The following is a 24,225-nucleotide window of genomic DNA, read 5'->3' as shown; positions in this document are numbered from 1 at the left end:
TATATATAATGACTTGGAGCATATATATCCAGGAGGGGAAGAGGAACAATTAAGGAGAAAAGTACAGAAACATTGAAAAGGGTAAGAGTGCCCCTTCCATCTACCCATCCCCATCCTATTTAAATAACTTTTTTGTCACCTTTTATTTTCAGATAATCACTTTTTGTTACTTATCACATTTGTAGTGGCACAGGGGGAGTGTGAATATTTTACCAGGTGGAGAAAAGCGGGTGGGAATAGGTTGCATCCTTTTGTCCTCGCCTTCCAGCGAGGAGACACGAAACAGGAGGAGGAGGTGGGGAGAGGGTAAGGTCTACAGCCCGATGGGGCCCACCCCTCGCCACATAACGACACCCTTGCCTGCGTGAGCCTCCATCAACAGCACCTCCCTCTCTCTCTCTCTCTCTCTCTCTCTCTCTCTCAATTTACAAAGATTTTTGTTGGAATTCTTATTTGTGGTGCAAAAGGGAGAAGAATAGAGGGGAAGAAGGGGAAAACAGGGGAACACAAAAAAGAGAATCAGCCATGGGGAAGAATGGAAGAGGGAAAGGTATGACAAGCAACGGAAAGAAATCTGATAGCCACCCCTTAGTTCTCTCTCCCTAATCCCTATAGAAGGGAGGACTGGAAGAAGAAAGAGAAGGAGGAGGAGGAGGAGGAGGAGGAGAGGAAAGGAAGAGGTCTTTTGGACTGGTTTGTATTGTTTTTCTTTTTTCTTTTTTTTTTCTCGCTTACTTTGTTTTGTTCTATCACTCTCTCTTACCTTTTGCTTGTTTTGAGTGAAACTCTCTCTTTGTTCTTTTGTAAGGTAGGAAGAGTCAGGAGGTAGAGTTTGGAGGCTTTTGGTTAGGGCTGTCTGCTAAGTATACAGATCCGCAGACTACACCCTATGGACTAAGCTTTGGGGTATTTCTCTCTTCCTCTCTTGGGTTTTTTTCTTATCTCGTAGATTTAGAAGAGGGAGAGAGGAAAGGGTGGGCGGATGGATACATAGATGGAACAAAAGGGACCTCATGGTTCTATGTTGGGTAGTGAGGATTTTTCTTTTTCTTTTTCTTTTTTTCTTTTTTTTTGTGGCTCTGATTTGGGCTAGTCAGTGATCCTTACCAGAAACCAAAAAAACAACAGTAAGTAGCGAGGAAGAGACCAAGAGCAAGAACACCATCAAGGTTTGAAAAGGGCGGTGTTGTTTTGCTGCTTTGGTCCAAGAGATGGCAGCGGCCTCGTCGTCGGCACCCTTCTTTGGAATCAGGGAGGAAGAACACCACAACAAACAGCAGCATCTTCAGCAGCAGCAATCGTCGTCCACTCCGGGCTCCTCCGCACCTGCTGCTTCTCAGCCACCACCACCTCCTCAAAAGAAGAAAAGGAATCTCCCAGGAAATCCAAGCAAGTTTCCACACCCTCACTCCTTCGCATACTCCCACTTCCCCTTTAATTCCTCCTTAGTCCCTCAAACCCTAACTCTGATTTTCCTTTTTAAACTCTTAATTCTGAGAATCGATGCATAGTTTTTCTCCATCATGCTCTACTTTAGCCCAATTCGCTTGTCTGATGGATTGGATATCGGTACTGGAGTGTTGATGAAATGGTCTCTTTTCCATTTTCTTTCTTCCATGTTTTTCTTATCCTCCAAGAACAAAACAAAAAAAAAAATCAGGGAATTAAGCTTCAAACTTGATGGGTTGATCTACTTTTGATCTGTTGGTCCTTTATTGGCACATCAGAACAAGCAATAATCCCTATCCTTTTGCGCATGACATGTCAAATTTGCCTCGAATCATTTCATCATATTTGTCGGGTTTTTGTACATCGAATGAGATGACCATCACCATTCATTCAATCATGACTGCAGATCCAGATGCCGAGGTGATAGCACTGTCGCCCAAGACGCTCCTCGCAACAAATCGTTTCATCTGCGAGGTTTGCAACAAAGGATTCCAGCGGGAGCAGAACCTTCAGCTGCACCGACGCGGCCACAACCTACCATGGAAACTGCGTCAGAAGAACCCCAAGGAGCAGCGGCGCCGGGTGTACCTCTGCCCGGAGCCGACCTGCGTCCACCATGACCCGTCGCGTGCCCTCGGCGACCTCACCGGCATCAAGAAGCATTTCTGCCGCAAACACGGCGAGAAGAAGTGGAAGTGCGACAAGTGCTCCAAGCGCTATGCCGTGCAGTCGGACTGGAAGGCCCACTCTAAGACCTGCGGCACCCGCGAGTACCGCTGCGACTGCGGCACCCTCTTCTCCAGGTACAACACCAATCCATCCATCACAACCATCGAATCCATCAGTGATTGGACCATCATCATCATTCATGCCGTCATGGTGATGGTGGTGCACACTGAGCTGCACTCACTCACACAGACGGACAAGACAGACATGCTTGCCCGTGGGCTTGGTGATTAGGGTTTCCTGTGTTAGGGTTAGGGTTAGGGTTGTTATGGCTGGATTCCCTGGCGACTGGAGTGAGAGAAGATCTGGGTACATCGAGGAACTGCTCCCACGTGAATTGTCTATGGAACTGAACTGCCATGGTCATTTAGATTTCAAAAAAAGGCACTCATCTTTCTCCCTTGAAACCAACGCCTACTTTTATCCTCCTCTTTCTCTCCCTCCTTTCTCTCTCCTATTCACGTGGTGACATCTAGGCGAAGGTTTATCTTGTTCTCTTGTGGGTTGGCCTGCAGTGGGCATGGCCTTGCTCATTGGAGGTCCCCATTTCGTCAAAACCTTCGGTTTTAGGGTACAGCTCGCCTACTCTATCTCTCACACACACACATACATGCATTATTTTCTCACGGTGTAAGGAGTTGTAGGAAAAGGAGGTGTTGCAATTTTGCTGCTTATGCTGGAACGCAGGATGTTGATGGGCGTTGGGCATTGATGGATGTCCCACAATTGTGTTTACTGATTCGTGGCTTTCATGGTTTTGGTTAAAAATCTTGCATTGGGATGGATGAAGGCGTTCATGGCATTTGGAATTTAATGAAGGAATGAGAGCTAGTAGATGGTAGATAGTTTTCATGTTTCTCGCAAAGTTTCTCACTTTGCATTAATTGAAGGGCCAGTCCCAGATTTGGGTTTCTCTTCAGATAGACCGACCCTTTTTCAACTTCAAGGAGAGTTTCCTCTCCCTTACTCTTTTTCCAAATGCCTCTTGATGGAAGTGGACGAACTCGACACCTCTTGTTTCTGCATATGTTAATTTTCTTGGTGAATGGTGACAGCTTTCCCCATCCATCCAAGTTCCTATATCGGGGAACTTGGAGATCTGGTTGGTACCTTCAAAGATTCCGCTTCTGTTCTAAACCTAGTCTCCTTCGGATCTATATATTCCTTGATGTGGTTTTCTGATATTTAAGAAGAAATTTTTAAGAGGACATAAAGGAAGATTAGGTATTGAAATAGATACTATTTTACTTTCTTTCCTGCTAAGAAGATCTCTCTTTCTTCCTTTCATTTCGAGACTGCAAGTGACTTCATGACCTTGACCTGAAAATTTATTAATCGAAATATTGTGCTTCTACTGGTGTGCTCTTCTAATTAATGAATTGGAAACAGTTGAATTATCTTACGGCTTAGTTTAACTAATGCAGGCGCGACAGTTTCATCACTCACAGAGCCTTCTGCGATGCGTTAGCACAAGAGAGCGCGAGGATTCCGACAGGCCTGAGCACCATTGGCAGCCATTTATATGGGAACAGCAGCATGAGTTTGGGCCTCTCCCAAGTTAATTCCCAAATGTCCTCCTTACAAGACCAAAACCACCCATCCGCCGACCTCCTCCGCCTCGGAGGAAGTGGTGGTGGGACGCAATTTGACCACCTCAATCGTTCCTCCTTCCGTCAGCCTCAGCCCCCACATTCCTCTCCCTTCTTTCTTGGTGGTGGCTCAAGCCAAGGCTTCAATGACGACCCTCAATCCACTCATCCCTTGCTCCAAAGCAAGCCCTTCCATGGCTTGATGCAACTCCCTGATCTCCAAGCCAACAGCAATAATGCCTCATCTTCCTCCTCGGCTGCTGCCACTGCTGCCAATCTTTTCAATCTCAGCTTCTTCTCTAATGGTGGCAGCACGAGCACCATGAACAATAGCAACAACACTGGCAACCAAAACACCAATCTGCTGATCTCCGATCACTTTAACAATGGGAACGGAAGTAGTGAACCAACGACCCTCTTCTCGGGAAATCTCATGAGTGATCACATGGCCTCGGGCATATCTTCTCTGTATAACACCTCAATGCACAATGAATCTTCAGTACCCCAGATGTCGGCAACTGCACTACTTCAGAAGGCTGCCCAAATGGGTGCGACCAACAGTGGCGGCAGCGGTGGCTCCTTGCTTAGAGGATTTGGCAGCTCTTTCTTCAATGGATCAAAAGCCGCTGGTTTCCATGTCACATTTAGTGGTGGTGGTGGTGGTGGTGGTGGAGAGAGCTCAAGGTCTCAGGTAGAGAATGAGAACCATTTCCAAGACCTTATGAACTCCCTCGCCAATGGGAGCACTGGAATATTTAGTGGAGGACATGAACAACAGACTGGGTTTGGTGGCTTCGATCCAGGCTTGTGCAACATGGATGATGGCAAGTTGCACCCGAACCTACTGCCCAGCGGCATCGGAGGGTCCGATAGATTAACCAGGGACTTTCTTGGGGTGAACAGCATGGTCAGAAGCATGGGGGGAGGGATATCTCCAAGGGAACAGCATCTTGGTATCGACGTAGGCTCCTTGGATTCAGAAATGAAGTCTGGTTCCTCGGCTCGATCATTTGGCGGAGGAAATCTGTGACAGTAATAAAGACATCCAAGGGAGGCAGTAAGAAGAAGCTGGAATACTTAGTAGGTAAGTGACTCAACTTGGTCAACTGGTAGAGGAAGTTATTGTTACCTTAGGGTGGTTGTTTTATTAGTGTAGCATGGTCCCGGTAACTGCATGTTTCCTAGAAGTCCTATCTCTCATTTCTTCTACTTTCTTTAGTTAAAAGTTCTCGGCTGTAGGTAGTCTTTAAACTGGAAACAGGGTTTTGTTTCTTTCTTTCTTTTCTCATCTTTTTCTCCTTCCTTTCTCCTTCTTTAAGATGTTGTCGCTGCTTGATAAAAAGTATGTTTCTCCTTGGGACAGCGCTGGTACACCTGTTTCGTCTCTGCCTAATGTAAGGATACCTCCTTACGCTTGTGAATCAATATAATCATGCACTGTCATTATCCTCTTGTGTTCTTTTGCTTCTGTCTTCTCTCTCTCTCTCTCTGGCAGACACATGGACACACAAGTGAGCATGTCCTTGTGCGAGTTTAGATAGAGAGGGAGAGGAGGCCATGGGAGATGAAGAGAATGGTGGGTTATGAGGTCAAATGAGTGCATGCACGCGTGTGTTTTTGTGTTGGGAACGAAGTGAAGAAGAGAGAGAATAAAGAGGGGCTTTCAGTAACAATAAATCTATCCTTCGTTCTACGTGGAGAATGTTTTTAAGGTTTCAACTCTATATATAATTTAATATCTATACATTCTTTCTCTACTGCATTGGAAATTCCACAAGCATATATAAATAAATAATTCCATGCTGACATTCCCCACCGGCAGTTTGACGCGGTTGACCGCTGCAGGTGCACGCCACCCGGGCCCCACCCTGCTAAAGTGCGCCGATTGCGTAGAGCGGCGCAGGTTAGTGTGTTTTTAACGTTTCCTGCTGTCTGCTTGTCCTCCTCCTTTTTCTGTCCTCCGAATCTGGGCAGGAGGGTCCGACTTGGGCTGTCGTAATTGTCGTAATTGGGTCTCGGGGTTATCAAGAATATACTGCACGAACAGGATGCAGCTACGAGGACCACTAGATGAAGGGATAAGTCTACCAGTTTGACGTGTGGCATTTTTGAGGGTTACGTTTGGACTTAAGGAGTCATATCATCTTTTATTTGAGTGTTAAAGTTGAACTTGATTAAGCTTTGGTCTTTAATCCACCTGTTCCTCTCCTCTCAAATCACCATCATGGCTCCATCAATGATGAACACTCTTCATTTACCGTCAGAGTTTTTAAATGTTCCGGACATGAGGCATATCACTCTGTGAGTCCACGTGAAAACAGTGACACTGTAAAGGTATGATACATGCATGTGCTTGTTTGTGTCATGGTCTATGATTGCATGTATTATCTCCAAGTGTTTTGTACGCCTATCGTTGGTGAAGTGTCGCTCAGTTGTGTTTACCTGTGGAGGATAGATTGGTGGAGGATGGGGTTGTATCTTTCAAAGAAGGAATCACTTTCCTTTGCACGAATCTAATCTATTGTTGGATCATGCGACGATTTTTTTAAAATATGTGCAAATGGATGAATAAAAAAATTACAAGTGCTTGAAGAATTATGTGGAGCGTATTTCAATAGTCAATGTCATGAAAGAAAATTAATTATTTTTTTGCATGAAAGATACAACCCAACCCGATGGTTGAGGGCACTCCAATCTTTCAACGAGGCCCATCTTTTCACACCGACAACCCATTCAAAGTATCCCAGTGATGCTTATAGGTACTTGATAATATTGTGGGGCACAGGTCATAGTTTTACATCAGCAAATCTTGAATTCAGCTACTCAAGGAAGTGGCCATTGGTAAAGTTTACATTTGGAGAGATGATCATGCGGTTTTTTTTTTTTTTTGATAGAATACAATCATTTTTCCATGGTAACTTACTACCCAGAGAGTGAGAGAGAGAGAGAGAGAGAGAGAGAGAGAGAGAGAGAGAGAGAGAGAGTTATTCTATGATCATACGAATTTCTTTTAATATTTTGAATAGAATACGACAAACTCTCTACGGACACAGATAGATCATATGATTCTAGTATGAGTACATCCAAAAAGAATCAGAACATAAGACATAGTTAAAAAAAGAAGGAATAGTCTCCCACAAAATGCATTCAGAATGCTGAACCACATATGTAGCGACCCCAACACCTGCCATATTTGCCTTTCGGTACACATGACTGACCTGAAAGGCAACATAGCCCATCACCAGCCTACGGATATCATGCAGCAATGGGTACTCCTCATCCGCTCTAGATGGGTCCTAAATCCATCCAATCATCATTGCAGAGTCATCTTAAAGGTGAATACAATCTGCTCATGGGATGGGCCTCGCGTAAGTGATACTCTCTTAGGATGCCCTCAGCTCCGCTCCGAGCACTGAGACATCAAAGATTGCATTTTATTCTCTCAAGAGGCCACGCGGTGGTGCAGCAAGATATTCACTGCTGCGAAAATCAGAGGACAAGCAAGGAATCTAGGCTTGAAATTATTGATAAAAGAAACTATGACCATGTTCCCCTAGACTTCTGGATCCAATGCTCACGGGGACCTAATCAAACTCCTCTAACAATATTCGATCCGTATTGCTGGTGATTTCTAGGACCATCATATAATAAAACCAAAATAAGAATTTAATACCATCATGCCAAGATAATAGATCTCTGTCGATCTTGTTTATAATTATATTAAGCACATGGGCTTCTTTTCTGGTGTTGTCTCGATGTTGTTGGCCTATATGGTTTCGAGGCATGCCTTCTGGTACGACATTTAGACTAGCTTTCAAGGGAATTGATTTGATTAAAAGGTGAATCCTAAGTTTAGGAGGACATTCCAAATGTGACCCATGGATGCTTCTGACTCATAATACTCATAGGGCCACAATATCACATGCAAAGACGACAACATCATGACCCCGTGAGTGCTACAATACAAAGGATAATTTGCTCCATGGTAGGAACATTCCTTGTATCTGTGTGCTTTGATGATCAAAAGCCGAGTGGCTTCAGCCATCTTGGTAGGGTATCCGATAGTGATGTAAATGGGCTAACCAGCGGATCAACTCTTTCTATTGTTTGGGCTGGGCCTTTGAAATGGCAATTTTGCAAACATTTTTGGTCCATAGCCAAGCCCATTTACTGATCGAATTAAACGGGCCGTGTGGAAACATGGTTGACATGTTGGTTGATTTTTGATATTAACGGACTAAAATTTATTTAAATTAAAATAAAAGAATTTAGTTGACATGTTGAGATATATCATTTCACATCAATCCACGTAATGAGGAGGGTAATTAATTTACATGTGTCATTTTGAGGATAAGGGGAGGCTAAAGGGAGCCACCCGGCTTTTATTGTATGTTATGTGTCATTTTGGACGGCGCTTGGTATCAATTCAAGCTAATGTCTAGGTCTAACTGAAAACCTTAAATTTGTGCCCTTCTATACTGAAGATATATGACCATATTTTGCTCTTAACAAGTCAACAAATGTCCAGCCCCAATCATATATGGTTGATAAAATAACTGCAAGTATAATGCACCTTGCTAACTTTTTTGTTGCTTGGATGAACTCCAACTCTTGCCATGTTTTGGTTGGTCCAAAGTATTGTTCGAAGTTTTACACAGAGGGAGGAAAGGATATATATATATATATATATATATATATATATATATATATATATATATATATATATATATATATATATATATGAGAGAGAGAGAGAGATGGGATGCCCAGGAGGTATAATTACATATATGTACATCATAAATTCAAAGAGGAACTAAAGCTTGCCCTTGGTTTGATTGCCATTTTATGATTAGTCCTTAATAACCTTTTTTTTTTTGCCACTGGTTTGATTATAACTCTATTTTAGTCCCTGTGCATGTTTAAATAGGCATGAAACAAGGCACAATTATCCACACTATGGACTAATCACTAAATAAAGAATGGTTAGAGATGAGACCTGTCACTTGGAGAGTAACATACCAACAGGCTGAGCAAACTACAAACATTCATACTGTCATTTTTGCTTGACCTTCACCTTCTAGTTGGAAGGATGCAAAAAGGGTTGGGCTCACACGCCATGTGCTCAGCCCAACATGCATGTTGTGAGCTGCGTCGATTGTTACTGGGTTGGTTCAACATGAAAGGTTTGGCCCGTTTTCGAATTGGGCCAAACCTAGACCATTCAACCGTTTAAGCCTTCTTGTTCCCCATGCAAGCCCCAAGTGTGGTAGTCCGCATACCAACTTTTTACGCGGAGTATGTTCGCATAGCTATTTTATGCGGCTGTACGTACATTAGTACATAACTTTCATCGTATGCGTACTTTTGCATATACATTTTTGTGCAGCCTTTTCCTTCGGCATAGAAATTTTATGCGCGCGTCTGCACACGATTCCGCGCTGAATCGCTCTATTCTTAATTTTATTTCGCCTCGAGGTGGATCAGGTGCAAATTCCCGCATATTTGTTTGTATGCGTATTTTCTTCCGCATAAGATTTTTATGAGTTTGTCCATACATGGCCATGTCATTGATGTTTCATTTTATTTTTGAACAAAAATACGTTGAAATCCTGCTTTCCACCTGAGGCTCTCTCTTCCCCGTCGCACGATCAGGATCAGGCGGATAAAGAAACCGCGTCGAGATTCGTTTTCACAAATCTCCATCGCATCCAAGAACGGCCAAACTACTCCATCAAGAAAAGCCGGATTGGTATGAAGATAATTTTGATCTCGGCATCCTCCTGCTTTCATCCCCTCTGTCCCCTTCGTCCTCGCGTCTCTGACGAGCTCGCTCGCGACCTCCCAAGCCTCGTCTCGCCCTTCAGGTGGCTCCCCGGCGAGGCTCCAAGCCGGCTGCGGCCTCACTGCATTCCGCCGGATTCCGACTTTACGTCATCTGAATCTGATCAGGCACGACAAACTTATCCTTTTTTTTTTAGTTGCTTTTCTTTTCTTAGCGGCGTTGCCAGTTGGTCTCTTTTAAAAAGTTTAAAAAGGCAACGGTCAAAAAGCTACTACAGGACAGACGGTAAGCACATAAGTCATGGGGAAATTGCCGAAATATATATATTTTAACCAACGACTAATCACATGAATCTAGCATGAGTACTGCCAACCCAGTCAAGCGAAAAAAAGATGACATAGGGATAGAGTAGCAGTTGCATGATATGTCTTGAGGATCTCCAAAAGTGTTGAGCAGCAAAGGAAGCGACCAAGTTTGCTACTCTGTTCGTCTCTCGATACATATGCACGGCCTGAAATGCGCTATATTCATTTGTTAGCCAACGAATGTCACACAGCAGCAGTTGTCCAACCCTCCTCCGCCCCTCATCTTGTATCACCGTGGCTGAGTCTCCTTCAAGGAGGATACTCTCCAGTCCCAACACCTGTCTAGCCGTCTCACGTAGGTGATACTCTTCCATGCTGCTTTGAGCTCTACCTTTAAAGCTATCATCTCGAAAGTGTGTTGCCCTCTAGCAGCAATATATATGTAGATAGAGATCAAGAAGATGCATGCACTGATTGAGATGTACGAATTGACAGGTCAGATAAGATGGATTAAGGCACAGAATGATCGGGTTCGAAATGGTGAGCTATACCGCTGCATTGCTGATACTAAGGGAGCTTTTTATTCAGGTATGGTTTATACTTTGCACACCTTCTGCCACCATCTAATTTTATCCATGGAAAAGATAATTATCTGCAGACTTCCTTTGTTTCAGCCTGCTCTGTATGAAGCATTTGGGCTTAGAGTCATAGAGGCGATGAACTGCGGCCTGCCGATCTTTGCTGCGAACCAAGGAGGACCTGCAGATATTATTGTTGATGGAGTTTCTGGATTCCATATCAATCCCAACAATGGAGAGGAATATAGTAACAAGATTGCAGATTTCTTCGAGAAATGCCAGGAGGACAACGCTTACTGGAATAAGGTGTCGACAGCCGGGCTCCAACGGATATATGAGTGGTAATATCAATCAGCAAGATGACTAGATGAGAACGATATTTCAGCAATCATGCACTAATTGGCATAAGAACATGGGATGACAGCTACCCTTGGAAGATATATTCAACCAAGGCATTGAACATGGAGTCAGTCCATGGCTTCTGGAGGATAAGAAGCAAGCCAAACAGCGATATATCCAGGTGCTCTGCGCCCTCCAGTTCAGAAATTTGGGGAGTTCCAGGAAGATACAATAAATAAACAAATGAACTGGTAGATTGTTGTCATTATTAACCCAATTCTTCTCCGTGGATAGGTCATAACAGTTCTCTTAGCAAGGGAACAGACTCAACAGCTGGCCTGCCGCACCAAAGGATGAAGCAAAACCCCGGCCACAGCCAAAACAATGACAAGTTCGCCCACTTTTTTAGGGCTCGTTTGGTTCGCGGGAAGCTTTTTTTCTTTTAAGAATATGATTTTTGGAAAAAAAATTTCTAAAAAAAAATACCTAGAAAAGTATTTTTGGCATGTTTGGTTGACCATAAAAAAGTGACAGATTTTCAGACTGCTTATGTTTGGTTGACCATCAACTTTTCTGAAAAAGTTATGTGTAATTCCTATTATACACTTAAGAAAAATTAGGTATCTAATGCATCTTTAATGCTGAAGAGCCTTTTTGAAAAAAAAAAATGGAGCGATTTTCGGCTCATGAAATTCTCATGGAAAAGATTTTTCCATGAAATGTGAAAATTATATTCTCATGAAAATACAACTTTTTTTCTCTCTCATTTGAAAACTCCAACCAAATAAGAAACATCTCATTACTTTCCGTGAATCAAACGAGCTCTTAGAATTACACAACAGAACTAAGACAGACACACACGATTGCAAAGGTGAGATATTACGGCACTTTCTTTTCCAATTATGATACTTTTCTCTCTTTCCAATGCCTTTTCCGTTCTGGACTAATCTCTGAATGCCGAGGGCTCTCAGGGTCATAAAAGAGATCCTCATGCCAAAAGCGCCCCTCCGGAGAGCCACAAGGGGTGCTTTTTAAATAGGTTAGAAACAAGATGTTTTATAGTTGAATGATTGCCTGTACATCAGCCTGTTAATGTGTTTGTTGGGATATGAAACACCTACGAATGAATGAGATATAATAATAAGAAGGAAGCTTTACATGCAATGAGATCGAGATCCAAAATACTATACTGATGCCATCTCAAAGAAGCAGCACCAAACAGGTTTGTGCAGGAACATAGCACAGCGAGGTTAAGAAGCCTAAGCCGAATAACAAAAGCGGCCCCATGAACTAGACGACCAAGATATTTTCATCACTAGGACAAAAAAATTCTAACGTTCAACAGAATGAGATTAAACAAACATCAGTCAATTCAAAAGCAGCTAGGTGTCTTGATGCACAGCTGATGGTTCCTGTGATCGGCTGCATGCACAAGGACAGATAAACACCAAATCTAACGTTTATTTCTCCTTTCGCCCCCACGATAGATAAACACCAATCAAAATAGCAGCCTAGATAAAGCCCTCGGCAACTGCATGAGGTTCTCAATTGCACATCTATTCGACATCAGATGTAACGGGATATCAAGAACATATTTAATGCTGCTATTTCCATAACAGATTCTCAAATATGCGATAGGCATCAATGTAACTAAGTCACCGAAAAATTCAACAAGAATCTTAACCATGCATTAAGCATTACAACACCAAGTTGCATCTCACAAGAATGACCATAAATTTCAACAAGAAGGGTACCGGTCAACTTTAATTAAGCAGGAACAGCAGGCGCCTGGTGTTCTACATGGCTCAGCAATAAAACATAACCCTCTTGACATTTTCTTTTAGCGAGGGAAGAGGTCTAACAGCTGCACTACCAGGGACTCGAGTACCGCGTGGCCCACGACCAGCTGCAGCTCCACTTGCCAGAGAGCCACTATCTGATGTCTCTGGTTCCATATAAAAGCGGGCTCGGAAGGCAGCCAGATGAGCATAGTATGCAGGCGGCACTGTCAACGGAGAGACGTACCAAACATCAGCAATGGGAAGCTATATATTTGTTCCTAGGAAAGAATAAAACCGAGGACTGGAAACTAGCAGCTTACCAATAGATACAGAGCGAGTGCACCTTGCATAGCTGCAAAAACAATCCATAATTTAGTGAAATGGATTTTGAGCTGACAGCATGGTAAGTGAAAACAACAGGAAAAGTGAGAGATTTACGTGTAGCAAAGGTTGTTCGTGAGAGTTTGCAAAGCATCGGCAGTGAATTTGTTTTCATCCCACAAGACATGATAATGAGCAGGGCGGCTTGTACCCTTTACATATAACATCATATATGCTTAACATATCACATCAATCAGGAGAATGAAAATATATGAGAAACAATTGCAACGATGGGAGAAAGTATACTTGGATGCCAGCATGACTGCATAAGTAAAAATCAAATTCAGTTGGGTGGCAGATCTTAGAATCAACAACAGTACCTGCAATTCATAAGGAGGACGACAATCACACCAACATTGATTTATAACTCAGACAAAAACAAAAGCATTTAGAAAAAACAAAAATGGTCTTGGGAGAAAAGCCAGGATAGGTATCATTTATCCGTATCATTTGTAATTTGACTGACCAGGTAGTATATTTCCACTCCTATCAACTGATTGGTGATCATGATGGTTATTTGCGAACAGCCTCGTGTGGTGGCGTTTTTGGACCACCACAAAAGTTACTGGGGGCTGATAGTTCGGTTCTAGAGAGGCACATGCCTGAGACAATTTTAAAATGGAAAAGAATCGCATTAAACAACCTGTTGAATTGGCAATATTGGGATAAAGATCCGACGAAAGCCATGTCTAAATGTGATACCTTCCGAATGGCGTCAAGCTCATGCAGTAAAACTTGATAAAATTGCCCTTCACTAACTCCATCCCTGCAAAGAAAGCACCGTTAGTAATTCAGCATGACAGAAAAGCATTAAGGAAAATCATCTAAAGATTGTACCTGTAAAATATAATTTGCTGCGGCTTTTGCCCAGTAGCCTTCTTAAAGGAAATAAGAAGCTCCCTACCCATTAATGACATTATATGAGTTGCCTCGAACTTCAGGAAGAAACAGATACAATAAACCAACCAAAGTGACAGAAAATGATGCAAATCAACCCAACTAAATCATACTTTATCATGCCACCAGTGATAGTTCCACGTTGAGGATCTTGCCAGACTTTAAACAAATCTTGAATCAACTCTTGACGATGGGCCTGAGCAGAAACTAATCCAGCATACTTTGTTACTTCCGGCCAATCTTGAGAAGCTACAACCTGTAGCATAACAAAGAGAAATAAGATGGAGTATATCCAGTCGTATGTCCAAAACATTCTTTATAAAAAAAATAGTTTAACATGTCTCCTGTATGAAGATGGATCAACTTACAGCTGCAATAGAGGGGCTGGAGTCCTCCCCAGGATGAGGATGGGTCACATCAGCACCAAATATAATCGTAGGGCTGTCACTAACCAGAGGTATCCGCCTTGTCAAGGCATCCATAAGGACTGTGTTCCTACCCCCAACCTTTCATTAAAACATTCTTGTCAAGATTGCAAAAGATTGACAAAAAACAAGAAAAAAGAAATGGTGCCTAAGAACGCACACCTTTACATTTATCTTGAGAGCAACATTTGCCAGGTACTGTTTACTCATCCTGAAAACATGCTTGGTCAAACAACATTGAGACACTAATCCAAGCTCAGTCTCACATATTCGCTTTAGATCACCTGACATGGAGGCAAAGTAACAGCCAGAAATAATGTCACAATAATAAATTGAAAATCTGAGAACCAATTCAAAGATTGTGTCATGGACCACATCAGTTAATATCCCAAAGTCCACAAACAACCAGGTGCATATGAGTCAGTTCAAAAAAGATGGGCAGAGTGGGATGTCTACCATATAGAGAACCATTATTGTCGGGCAATATTACAATGAGCAGATCAAGTTCTCTATGCCGTGGCTGGAGGATGCTCATTGCATCATGATAGCGTGCTTTTAGAGCTCTTTCCACTTGATCAGGCCGTGCACCTAATGGAGGAAGCACAGGTTCTATAGAAAAATCCTGCATGAAGTTCAAATGACAGTATCCATGTAGACTATCATTTACATGATATCAGAGATGGACAACTGGTCGAAGGTAATGTTAAGTATGTAGAGTCAAACAAGAAAAGGAAAATCACAGACACATACCATCCCAGATATCTGGCACATCTGAGCAAGCTCATGACAAAATCCACGAGCAACACTTTCTTGCACATTACGAGCAAAATTGATACACATCCAATTTTGCACTCTCCCACCATTCACCATTTTCTACATTAGAATGGGATTGTAAGGCAAAAGGCATTCCAATAATAAAATCATGTATTATAGATATGGTGGCATGCTTGTATTTCTGCATGAAAGAAGATATGGCTACGGCACAAGCTTTAAAGTTTCACGGCAGCTCTCGGTTCTGATTGATAGCAGGGAGGACATGTACAAGGAAATGCTAGTTGCTAAGGTCATTAACGAAAGATGTCTCAACCATCAAAAGAACAGCAGTCATGATTAACAAGTGACAAAACCATTTCAAGGAGCTGACATTTTTGAACGCAATACCTTATTCATCATATTCCACTGGCCAATTCTTGGCAAGCAATTTTTCTCTTTACCAGTGTCATGGTATTTAAGCTGCAGAGCAAACAAAATGCAATCACTAAAAGATGGAAAAGTTATCAAAATAGAAAGTTTCCGTTGTGGCATTGCCAAAAAAGTATTTCCAAAACGAAATTGATTTGTTCATTCTACTCACCCAGGGGGCAGGTAAAACCCGTGCTTCAACTGATGCAAGTTTCTCACTGATCTTGATGCCAAATTCTTTTGCATAAGGGTCTTCATGGTAAGCATTGTGACGAACCGTCTGCGGGCAAAAGTGATGTTTTAACATGATGGTTTTTCTTATAATTGTTCTATTCCATGTTGACATTAACATTTGGAGAAAAACACAATAGAAGGAAAGAAACCAGTAACATGTAGTGTATCCTGTATCAATGGGATACCATGTAAATATTATGATCATCATAAGGTACAGATATTACCAGTCAAATTGCATTAAAAGTGGAAACGAATAAATAATACAGCAACATAGCAATGTGAAATAACCAATACGTAAAGCCCAAAAGATAAAAATGAATATAAAAGCAAGTTTATTTACAAACTAAAATCTGAAAGATACTAAAACATATAAATCATGGATATGGATGAGTTATGGGTACAACATGATACGGCTAGGATATGTCAAAAAATATATATTTTGTACATACATATATGCATAACTACACAGACATGTGTCCGCATATATACACAGTGCACAGTAGGCTACCAAAATCACAAAGTTCGTACTACTTCATAGTGCATACAGCAGCATCAATTTTTTCACAAGCTCATCATTTAGTCATCATTCAAATTCAACAACAATCCATACTACATATTTTAAAGATGACATCATAGACTCCAAAACTGACCAAAGACCTTTAGAAGATTAACATTAAAAAAAGAAAGAAAACACTTTTCCCTCATGTTTGGTGACATCAGGGAAGTATCTCAAGTGTATTCAAGAAGTATCCATAGTGTTTCTTTCTAATTTTGAAAAATAGGATACTTATAACTAGAATCAAACATGTATCGAAGAAGCACCCAACAAGTATCGATATTTGATACATATCTGATATGGAGATAACTAATGATTTTGAAATACCTGTGCTTCCTAGACTATGGCTATACTCAAAAATAAACAAAGGCATTTTTACCATCAAAGAGAAACTAGAAAGAGCTTTTGGAAGTGATTAATGAAATTAAGCCAGATGCATGACCTGCATAATATCAAGCTCGCGCTCACGAGGACGTTGACATGTAACCCTCAAAAGAGCAGTTATTTGCCTCTCATTCAACCTCTTTGAATATCTCTGACCTTCCACTATCTTACAAACCTAAATTTATTACCCAGAAAAGAACGAAAAGAAAAATATCAGCATGAAGTTTTTACCAAAGACATTGAAATTGTTTTTGTATAAGCAAATAATAATCACAAGCAAAGGGCCCAATTGGCATCAGTTTTATTTCTTGTTTTTAATTTTAAAAATAAAATTACAGAAGCTGAGACAAAAAAAAATGCTTTGGTGCTATTGTTTTTACTTTCTATTTTTAAAAACCACTTTCATTATTTCTAGAAAAAATGATAATAAGAAATTCTGACCTTAATACTCTTTAGAAATAAAAAAATGTTGTTTTTACCACCACCAACAACAACAAAACCTCTAGCCCCTGCCACCATTGTTGCCACCATATAGTCAGTCACTACCACACCACAGCAGCCATTGTTGCCATCTCCACCACATAGTCGACAATTCGCCAACATCGCCAACACAGCCACCACCCCGACCTACCACCTCCACACCACCGCCACCATCTTCATAATCTCTACCGCACCACAGCAACCATTGTTGCAACCTCGGCCATACCTCTGCAGCTCCCGCCACCAACTACCATATCTGCACTCCATTGCTACTACCACCATCTCCACCACCATCACCACATTTATATTTTTAAAAATAACTGATTACACCAAAAATGTTTATATTTTTAAAAAAAATTTAAAAAATAGAAATGGAATTTTTATTTTTTAATTCTAAAGTACAAAAAAATGAAAGCGATGCCACACAGCACCTAAGAAACAATATGAAAAAACAGTCTTATTCATACACTACAAAAGCATATAAAAACTTACCTCCATGGGCAGATAGTTTGGCCTCTGCTGGTTACCGACTTGCAAGCAAGGCAAATTGGTGTGTTGGATAGTAAAACCATATGTCTCTTGAAAATACTGCACAACAGACTTCACAGTACCTCTGTCATCTACTGGGAAGCTGTTGTTACATGTCAATATAATAGATAGATAGAACATGGAAACCTCATGTTAGCAATCTAGTAATGTCAGAAAAGTAATAGGTAAAAATCCCAAAAGAAAACAACAAAAATTGTAATAGCAGACAATAAGAGAGGAATTCCATACGTTAGTTCTCTAGTTGCCTGTGATGTTAAACCAGATATGCGATATTTTCTGCGCATATTTCCCCGATGCGTGACCTCAACCTTCACTCCTCTCAAAGCCTTCTTGATCTGGTATATGTATGCATGTATAACAAGAACAGCAGGATCATAAGATCACCCAAACATGGTACCAGCACCACTAACTCCTTTTTTTAATGAGAATACCATCTCTTCTTAATCATTAGTTTAATTAAAATCCATTAAGTTGAATGATTTAATAACAAAATAGGATAAAATAACTGCAATTTTTTATCTAAAAGAGCGCAAAAACAATTCAGCCTAAACCTGAATATCAAAATGATCAGGTTAAGTCAACTCTTATAAGAATCAGAAGATGACCTTTACACGGTCAGCATCAGACAGTGGTCTCACTTGAACATCCCTATTTAAAAGCTGGGTGATGAAGTCAATGACAGGCAGTGGTTCAATGAATGCAGTAGATGACATATCTGGAAAAGAAGTTAATTAGAGGAGTGAAAAAAAGAATGTGCAATGGCGATGTTGTTTTAAGAAATAAATTCATATGCACTATATAATTTATTCTTAAGAAAAATGCTATACATATTAATGAAATACAAACAAATCCCAGCTTTGTGATGAACGCCTAAGTAAACAGTGAGCATGCATCCACAGAGAGAAAATAATGCATGCTATTTGGAGAGTGTATTGCATGATATTCATTCTGCTTTTTCTCAGAAGCCTATTAAACATAAAATTTCTGCACTATCAGACTATGATTGAGAAAGCATCATATAGATATTAACACAACTATCTCATACAAATAACCCTCCATAACAAGATCTATGATGTCTTCAACTTCAAAGAAGATATTAAGCATGCACCCATAAAGCAAAGCCCACAGAAGCAAATGTGGAGAAATAGTGCATACTGCGTACTATGCATTCTGCTTGTTCTTGGAAGCTTATTGAACATAGTGTCGTGCTTTCCCTGTGTTATACAAAAGCGCATGGACATTCATAAGGCTGATAAGTTCTAAAGCATTGCAGTTCACGTGAAATGGATATAGCATTCAGGATTTTGGAAAAAGTGTGTTTATAATAAGGTAAAAAAGTTCAAATAACGTGGGGAAGAGGATGGGATGGCCAAAATAGAAAGGTACACATTATGTATAAGAAAGCATTTTTATAGGTCATAAAATAATAAAATATCATTTGAACTAACAGTGCAAATGAACTGCAAGCATTCATTCTATCCTTCATATTTTAGTTGTTTGGGATGGGCAAACTACTAACAGTGCATCCAAAGTGAAATAATATAGCATCTTTTTTGTTGTGTTTATGAGTTATCACCTAATGATTGGCTAAAACCAACGAAAAGGCAAATAACTATAAGAATGTAAAGAGAGATCATGCTACAACACATATTGCAGGAGTTCATGTATGCAATCCCTGACAGGTAAACCCCATAAGGGCCTCTTGTAGTTGACGATATAGAACCGAACAAAACCTGCTAGATATGCATGCCATGCTTCCTCACCTGATATGACCAGTCCAGTGAATGCACTCTATGATGTTACAATTTTTTTCTAAAAAATGAGCTACTTTGAGCATCAATATTATTTTACAGCTCAAATGAAAAATTTTACTTTGTATTTAAGTTCTGAAGTCCAGTTCATTTGGACTGTCAAACCATATGTTTGCATCCCAAAAGCATTAAGGCACATACTAAGAGAAAAAGAAGTGTTAGTACCAATATTTAGTGACAAGCCCATTTGAGTAGGGCGAATGCTCTGGTAAAAACCACGCCAGCTCTCCAATCCTTCACCAAGTGGTTGCCTTCTCCCTAAATCAGGTGAATAAAATGACCGACCAATAGGTGAATACCTGCAAAGCACCAAAATGCATGTAACTATATTCAACACTCGGCAAATAAAAGAACAGCAATATGTGGGATATCAGGCATATGGAAGTTACCTGGCAGTAGGCAACTCACGCAGCACAATATCGAGCACTTGAAGAGCTTCTTGGGGAGCATCTGCTTGCCTCCCAGCTAAAAACAATTCGAGGTGGTGAAGATCTGCACGTGCAGCTAATTTGATAACCACATTAAACATCCTCTGTCGCCTGAAGGATAGAATTACATTTAATTACTCAGTCAGCCAGACAATGAAATTAGAAATAAATATATCCTCAGAATATATTATGCTCCAAACAAAAGACCTTTCAGTGCCTGATCCATCATCCTCATCTAGTAAAGGAATTTGAAACTCTCTCAAGGTAAATGGCAGTGGACCAGCTGTGTAAAGGCTCTTCCTGCCATCATAGGCTGGAAGGCGGCCTCCTAAATAAGACTCCTTGTAGAGTCTAACTAGCTGTTCCATCACAGCACGGTTCACACCACGCGAGGTAACTTCTGGCTTGATCGAGACCTGATTGAATGCGACAAAGATTGTAAGTAAACGGGAAGAACATATAGATCAGAACCATAATGGATTTACATGTTATTTTAGTGGCAAACACACATCATACTGATGAAGATCCTTGTCAGGTAGCTCAGCAAAGAAATGATTCGCCTTTACGACGCATTTGTCACCAAAGCTACCTTTCCCAGGGCGCAGTGGAAACCTCAGAGACTTGCTTGATGATGCCGGTGAAACTACAGGTTGAATTGCCTGACTAGGTGCAGCTTCACCCTGAACAGAGAGCTGTTGGAACTGTTGAGTCAACTGAGCAGCGGACATATCCGGCTGCCTTGATGAACTCGCCTGCGATGAGGATGCCTGGGCAGCTTGATATGGAGCTTGCATTGCTTGGTGCAGCTCGGGTGCTGGTGATCTTGATGGACCTGCAAAAGTGCCAACCCCACGTCCACCAGCCATACTTCCACCTCCCCTGCGCCCACCATAATGCTGCTGAGGTGGCATGCCACCTCTAGGAAATGGCCCACCACGGCCCTGGTATCCAGATGCCGGGGTGCCTTGCTGCTGCGGTGCCATTCCACCACGAGGCTGTGCGCCACCATCTCGTCCCTGATGGTATCCTCTGCCACGACCTCCTTGCACGGGCTGCTGAGGTGCTGGATCCCAAACCTGTCCTTCTCCTTGTTGCTGCTGAGTTAGAGCCCTTTCAGCTGGATGCTGGCGCCCACCTCGCCCACCTCGCCCACCACTGCTGGTAGACTCAGCAGATTGTGAGCTCTCCCCAGAACCCGGAAGTTTGGTTCTTCTCTTCCTCACCATGTCGGCAACTGCAATAGAACAAAGTATGAAAACGTGTGTATGAACCTCAACAAAAACTGAGAGCAAAACAACCAAAATCTACTACAATAGCATACACTAAACAGCTGCAAAAATTGGAAAAAGAAAAAGCCCTATCTAGCAGCTGTGATATAATACAATAACCTACACTAAATAGTTGAAAATTGGAAATAAAAAACCCTATCTGATGAACAAACACCTCCATCTATCTTGTGTTGTGCCTTCATGAGCACATTGGCAATTATCCTTGATTGTCTTGCTTCCTAGATGAAATAACCTGATGGAGTCTATTTATAACTAGTTCACGAAAAGGTGCCTAACAGATACAGAGGATGAAAGACAATGCTAACCAAAAAAAATCTACAGTATAGAATCTTTACCGAGCATAATTACTATCTATTCAAAGGCAACAATTAATAATAATAAAAGGCATTGTATAGGACATGGAATAGAGCAAATGCCCTACATCAAATCCCTATAAACTGTTTCCAAAATAGCAAATATGATGAGTTCAATGCAAGATTTGATAAATTGTCCAGGATATACCAGCAGACTTTAAGAAGATTTGTGGATTGGACCTTAAAGAAAATCTACTGCACAGCAGGTAGCCCCAGAAAGTCCATGAACATTCCTGGGCACACTTAACCAAAGCACATATGCTAAATCTTTTTATGATATGCAAAAATATATAGAGAAGATAAAACTTCTTTAACAGCAATCCAAAAGGGACGGGTCAAATAAAACCACACACTTTGCAAACAACTGCAGATGTTTCAAAACCATTGCTAAATGATTCTCAAAAAGCAACTGAAACAAATGCAAATATCTAAAAAATCTAGAGTTACATACAAGACTCTGTAAATGTTTTCATGCATAAATAGATGCTTAAAGTCAACACATATAAAATGAAACAGCACAGTAGATAATAAGTACAACCGATAATAACATAGAATGTTTTCAAAATAGCACATCTGATACATCAAATGCAAGATTTAGCTACAAAAATTTCCCAGGATATAACAACTGGTTTCATGGAGAAGAAAATTTATTGGACGAGGTTAGCAAAAGAGTTTAAGAACATCCACAATTCATTCAAACGCAACAAAGATGGAGCAATTGGTACAGTCTAATACCATAAATAATCCAAAGAAGCTATTCGCTTCTCTAACGGTAATCCACTTGGGATGGCTTTACTAAACACACAGGACATAAACTACAAAAGATGGAAAGCAACCACAGAGATTCCAAAACCATCAATAACTAGTTATTAAATAACTGAAATAATGCATTTTGCAAACAATATGGATCCCCACAAAACCCTCTAAATTTTATAATGCCTAAAAACCAGATTAAGGAAATCTCAACGTCCGAAACCAAAAAATAATACAAAGAGAATAATCACTTCTTTTATCGGTAATGGAGACACGATTGCTCCGCTAGAACTATAGAACAAATATCATAGTGCTTTAAAATAGGCCCCGTAAAGTCTGAAACTATCATAAGGGTTCTGCGGAAATAATACATCTGCCTAATAAATATGATTCATGTACTGTGTACAAAAATAAATTTTATAAAAAAACATAAATTGAAACAGAATCTACGTGCATAAAATGTAGCAAAATTCATATAGATCAAACAGTAATTTGCAAGGAAAAACAACCAAAACTTGAAGAAATGATGACCGAAATGTCAGTCTTAACAAGGTAGCTTATAGGTAAAAAGAAAAAACAAAAGAAAGGAAAGTAAAACAGCTAAAAATTCAGCAAACTCCAAAACGAAAAAGGTTACATCATTCTCTGAACTCTGATCAATCCATAACCAAATCACAGGGGAACCCCGGGGAAAACAAATCAAAGACAACAGGGAAAATTCGAGATAACAAACGGAATGACCCTTTGTTAACAGCTTACAATCTATTTAGAGAGGGGGGGGAAGAAGGACAGATACATCCAAAACCTCAGCCCAAAAGGACAAAGGACATCAAAAAGCCATTGGAGGACAACAGCAAACACTTAGATCCTCTAAAATCACCAGGGAAAAAAAAAATCAAACCGGCAAAAAAAAAAACGTCGAAGATATCTACAGTCTCCGAAGAAGAAACAAAACCCCAAAACTCGTCTCTACCATTACTAACAGCTCGAAAACAAAACAAAACACCCGATCGTACTCATACACAGGAAAAAAAAACCACACAAATGCCAAGACAAACACGACCGATCAAATCTCACCTGCTAGCGCTACAAGAAAGCGGAAACGAGCTCGATCTCAGTCTCCACCCCCATCCTCCCATCCCGTCCCCAAGTCAAAAACAAGAGAGGATAAAAAAAAAAAATCGCAGAAATCAAGACAAAATAAAACCAAACTATTAACATGCATTTATTAACTAAAATATCCTTCCGAAAAAAGTTTCGGAAAAGAATAAAAATCAAAAAGACGCTACATCGGAGAAAAGAACCAAAAATGGGAGGTGAAAAAGATGAAACCCATCTATAAGAATCCGATGAACCCTTAAACAAAGAAATCGGAAAGACGAGCCGAGGAGAGTGAGCAACCCGCGATACCTTAATCCGAAAACCGGCTGCTGGAGGCGAGAAACCGCTTCTTGCACCTGAAAACCGCCTCGGCAAACCTCTCTCTCTCTCTCTCTCTCTCCCTCCCTCCCTCCCTCTCTGAGAGAGCTCTAAGCTAAGCAGTAGCTTCAGAGCTAAAAATCGAAAGAGAGAGAACCGCCACCACGGGAAGTCGGGAAAACGCCCGTCGCGTCATATCGGGGCAGACCCCCCGGCACTTAAAAAGACGTTAGGGCGTGCCGCAACTCGACAAACCCCGGACCTTCCCTGCCCGACCGCCGGGTCGGTTCGGCTGCCGGTCCGAACTGACGCCAGGTGGCGACCCATGCGGCGACCTTTGAGCTGCCCCTCGCCGCCATGGCTTCCATCGTGATCCGCTGTGGCAGGAACCGCAACGGTATTTCTGGATAACACGACGATACCCACCATAAAATAAAATAAAATAACACGTTCACCAATACACGGTGCAGACGACCACGTGGCTCGCTATAAATAAGCATATAAGATTTTCCTTAGAAGTGATTAGACAGCGCCG

At 41.1% G+C, this 24,225-nt stretch overlaps 3 protein-coding genes across 7 annotated transcripts; 2 read left to right on the top strand and 1 right to left on the bottom strand.

Annotated features, from left to right (window-relative positions):
• Positions 1 to 402: 402 nt before the first annotated feature.
• LOC103723621 (protein indeterminate-domain 5, chloroplastic-like) lies at positions 403 to 5,210 on the top strand. Of its 5 annotated transcripts, none has more exons than XM_008814608.3 (5): positions 403 to 693; positions 813 to 906; positions 1,111 to 1,389; positions 1,856 to 2,252; positions 3,600 to 5,210. In XM_008814608.3, the coding sequence occupies exons 3-5, from the start codon at positions 1,212 to 1,214 to the stop codon at positions 4,792 to 4,794; spliced, it is 1,770 nt and encodes a 589-aa protein (XP_008812830.2). In that variant the 5' UTR covers positions 403 to 693; positions 813 to 906; positions 1,111 to 1,211; the 3' UTR covers positions 4,795 to 5,210. The 5 variants fall into 5 exon arrangements, with proteins under 5 accessions (XP_008812830.2, XP_008812824.2, XP_008812816.2 ...); XM_008814602.3 differs by having other exon boundaries at positions 1,098 to 1,389; XM_008814594.3 differs by having other exon boundaries at positions 809 to 906.
• Positions 5,211 to 10,306: 5,096 nt separating this feature from the next.
• On the top strand, positions 10,307 to 11,026 carry LOC103724253 (sucrose synthase 6-like). The gene is made up of 3 exons (XM_008815456.2): positions 10,307 to 10,444; positions 10,526 to 10,770; positions 10,854 to 11,026. The coding sequence occupies exons 1-3, from the start codon at positions 10,313 to 10,315 to the stop codon at positions 11,005 to 11,007; spliced, it is 531 nt and encodes a 176-aa protein (XP_008813678.2). The 5' UTR covers positions 10,307 to 10,312; the 3' UTR covers positions 11,008 to 11,026.
• A 1,325-nt stretch (positions 11,027 to 12,351) lies between these two features.
• Positions 12,352 to 23,882, bottom strand: LOC103723607 (protein argonaute 1B-like). The gene is made up of 23 exons (XM_008814570.3): positions 23,682 to 23,882; positions 20,386 to 21,110; positions 20,084 to 20,292; positions 19,838 to 19,987; positions 19,614 to 19,747; positions 18,243 to 18,352; positions 17,866 to 17,972; positions 17,581 to 17,719; positions 16,667 to 16,783; positions 15,607 to 15,714; positions 15,414 to 15,485; positions 15,003 to 15,125; positions 14,709 to 14,874; positions 14,415 to 14,536; positions 14,196 to 14,333; positions 13,941 to 14,083; positions 13,768 to 13,830; positions 13,633 to 13,696; positions 13,397 to 13,532; positions 13,177 to 13,250; positions 12,988 to 13,082; positions 12,870 to 12,901; positions 12,352 to 12,773 (listed from the first exon to the last, which is right to left on the bottom strand). The coding sequence occupies exons 2-23, from the start codon at positions 21,100 to 21,102 to the stop codon at positions 12,574 to 12,576; spliced, it is 3,219 nt and encodes a 1,072-aa protein (XP_008812792.1). The 5' UTR covers positions 21,103 to 21,110; positions 23,682 to 23,882; the 3' UTR covers positions 12,352 to 12,573.
• Between the last annotated feature and the right edge of the window lie 343 nt (positions 23,883 to 24,225).

This window comes from Phoenix dactylifera, chromosome 18, assembly GCF_009389715.1.
Source record: "Phoenix dactylifera cultivar Barhee BC4 chromosome 18, palm_55x_up_171113_PBpolish2nd_filt_p, whole genome shotgun sequence".
NCBI classification, from domain to species: Eukaryota; Viridiplantae; Streptophyta; class Magnoliopsida; order Arecales; family Arecaceae; genus Phoenix; species Phoenix dactylifera.
Note: the sequence above shows the minus strand (reverse complement) of the source record. Positions and strands in the feature narration are given on the sequence as shown.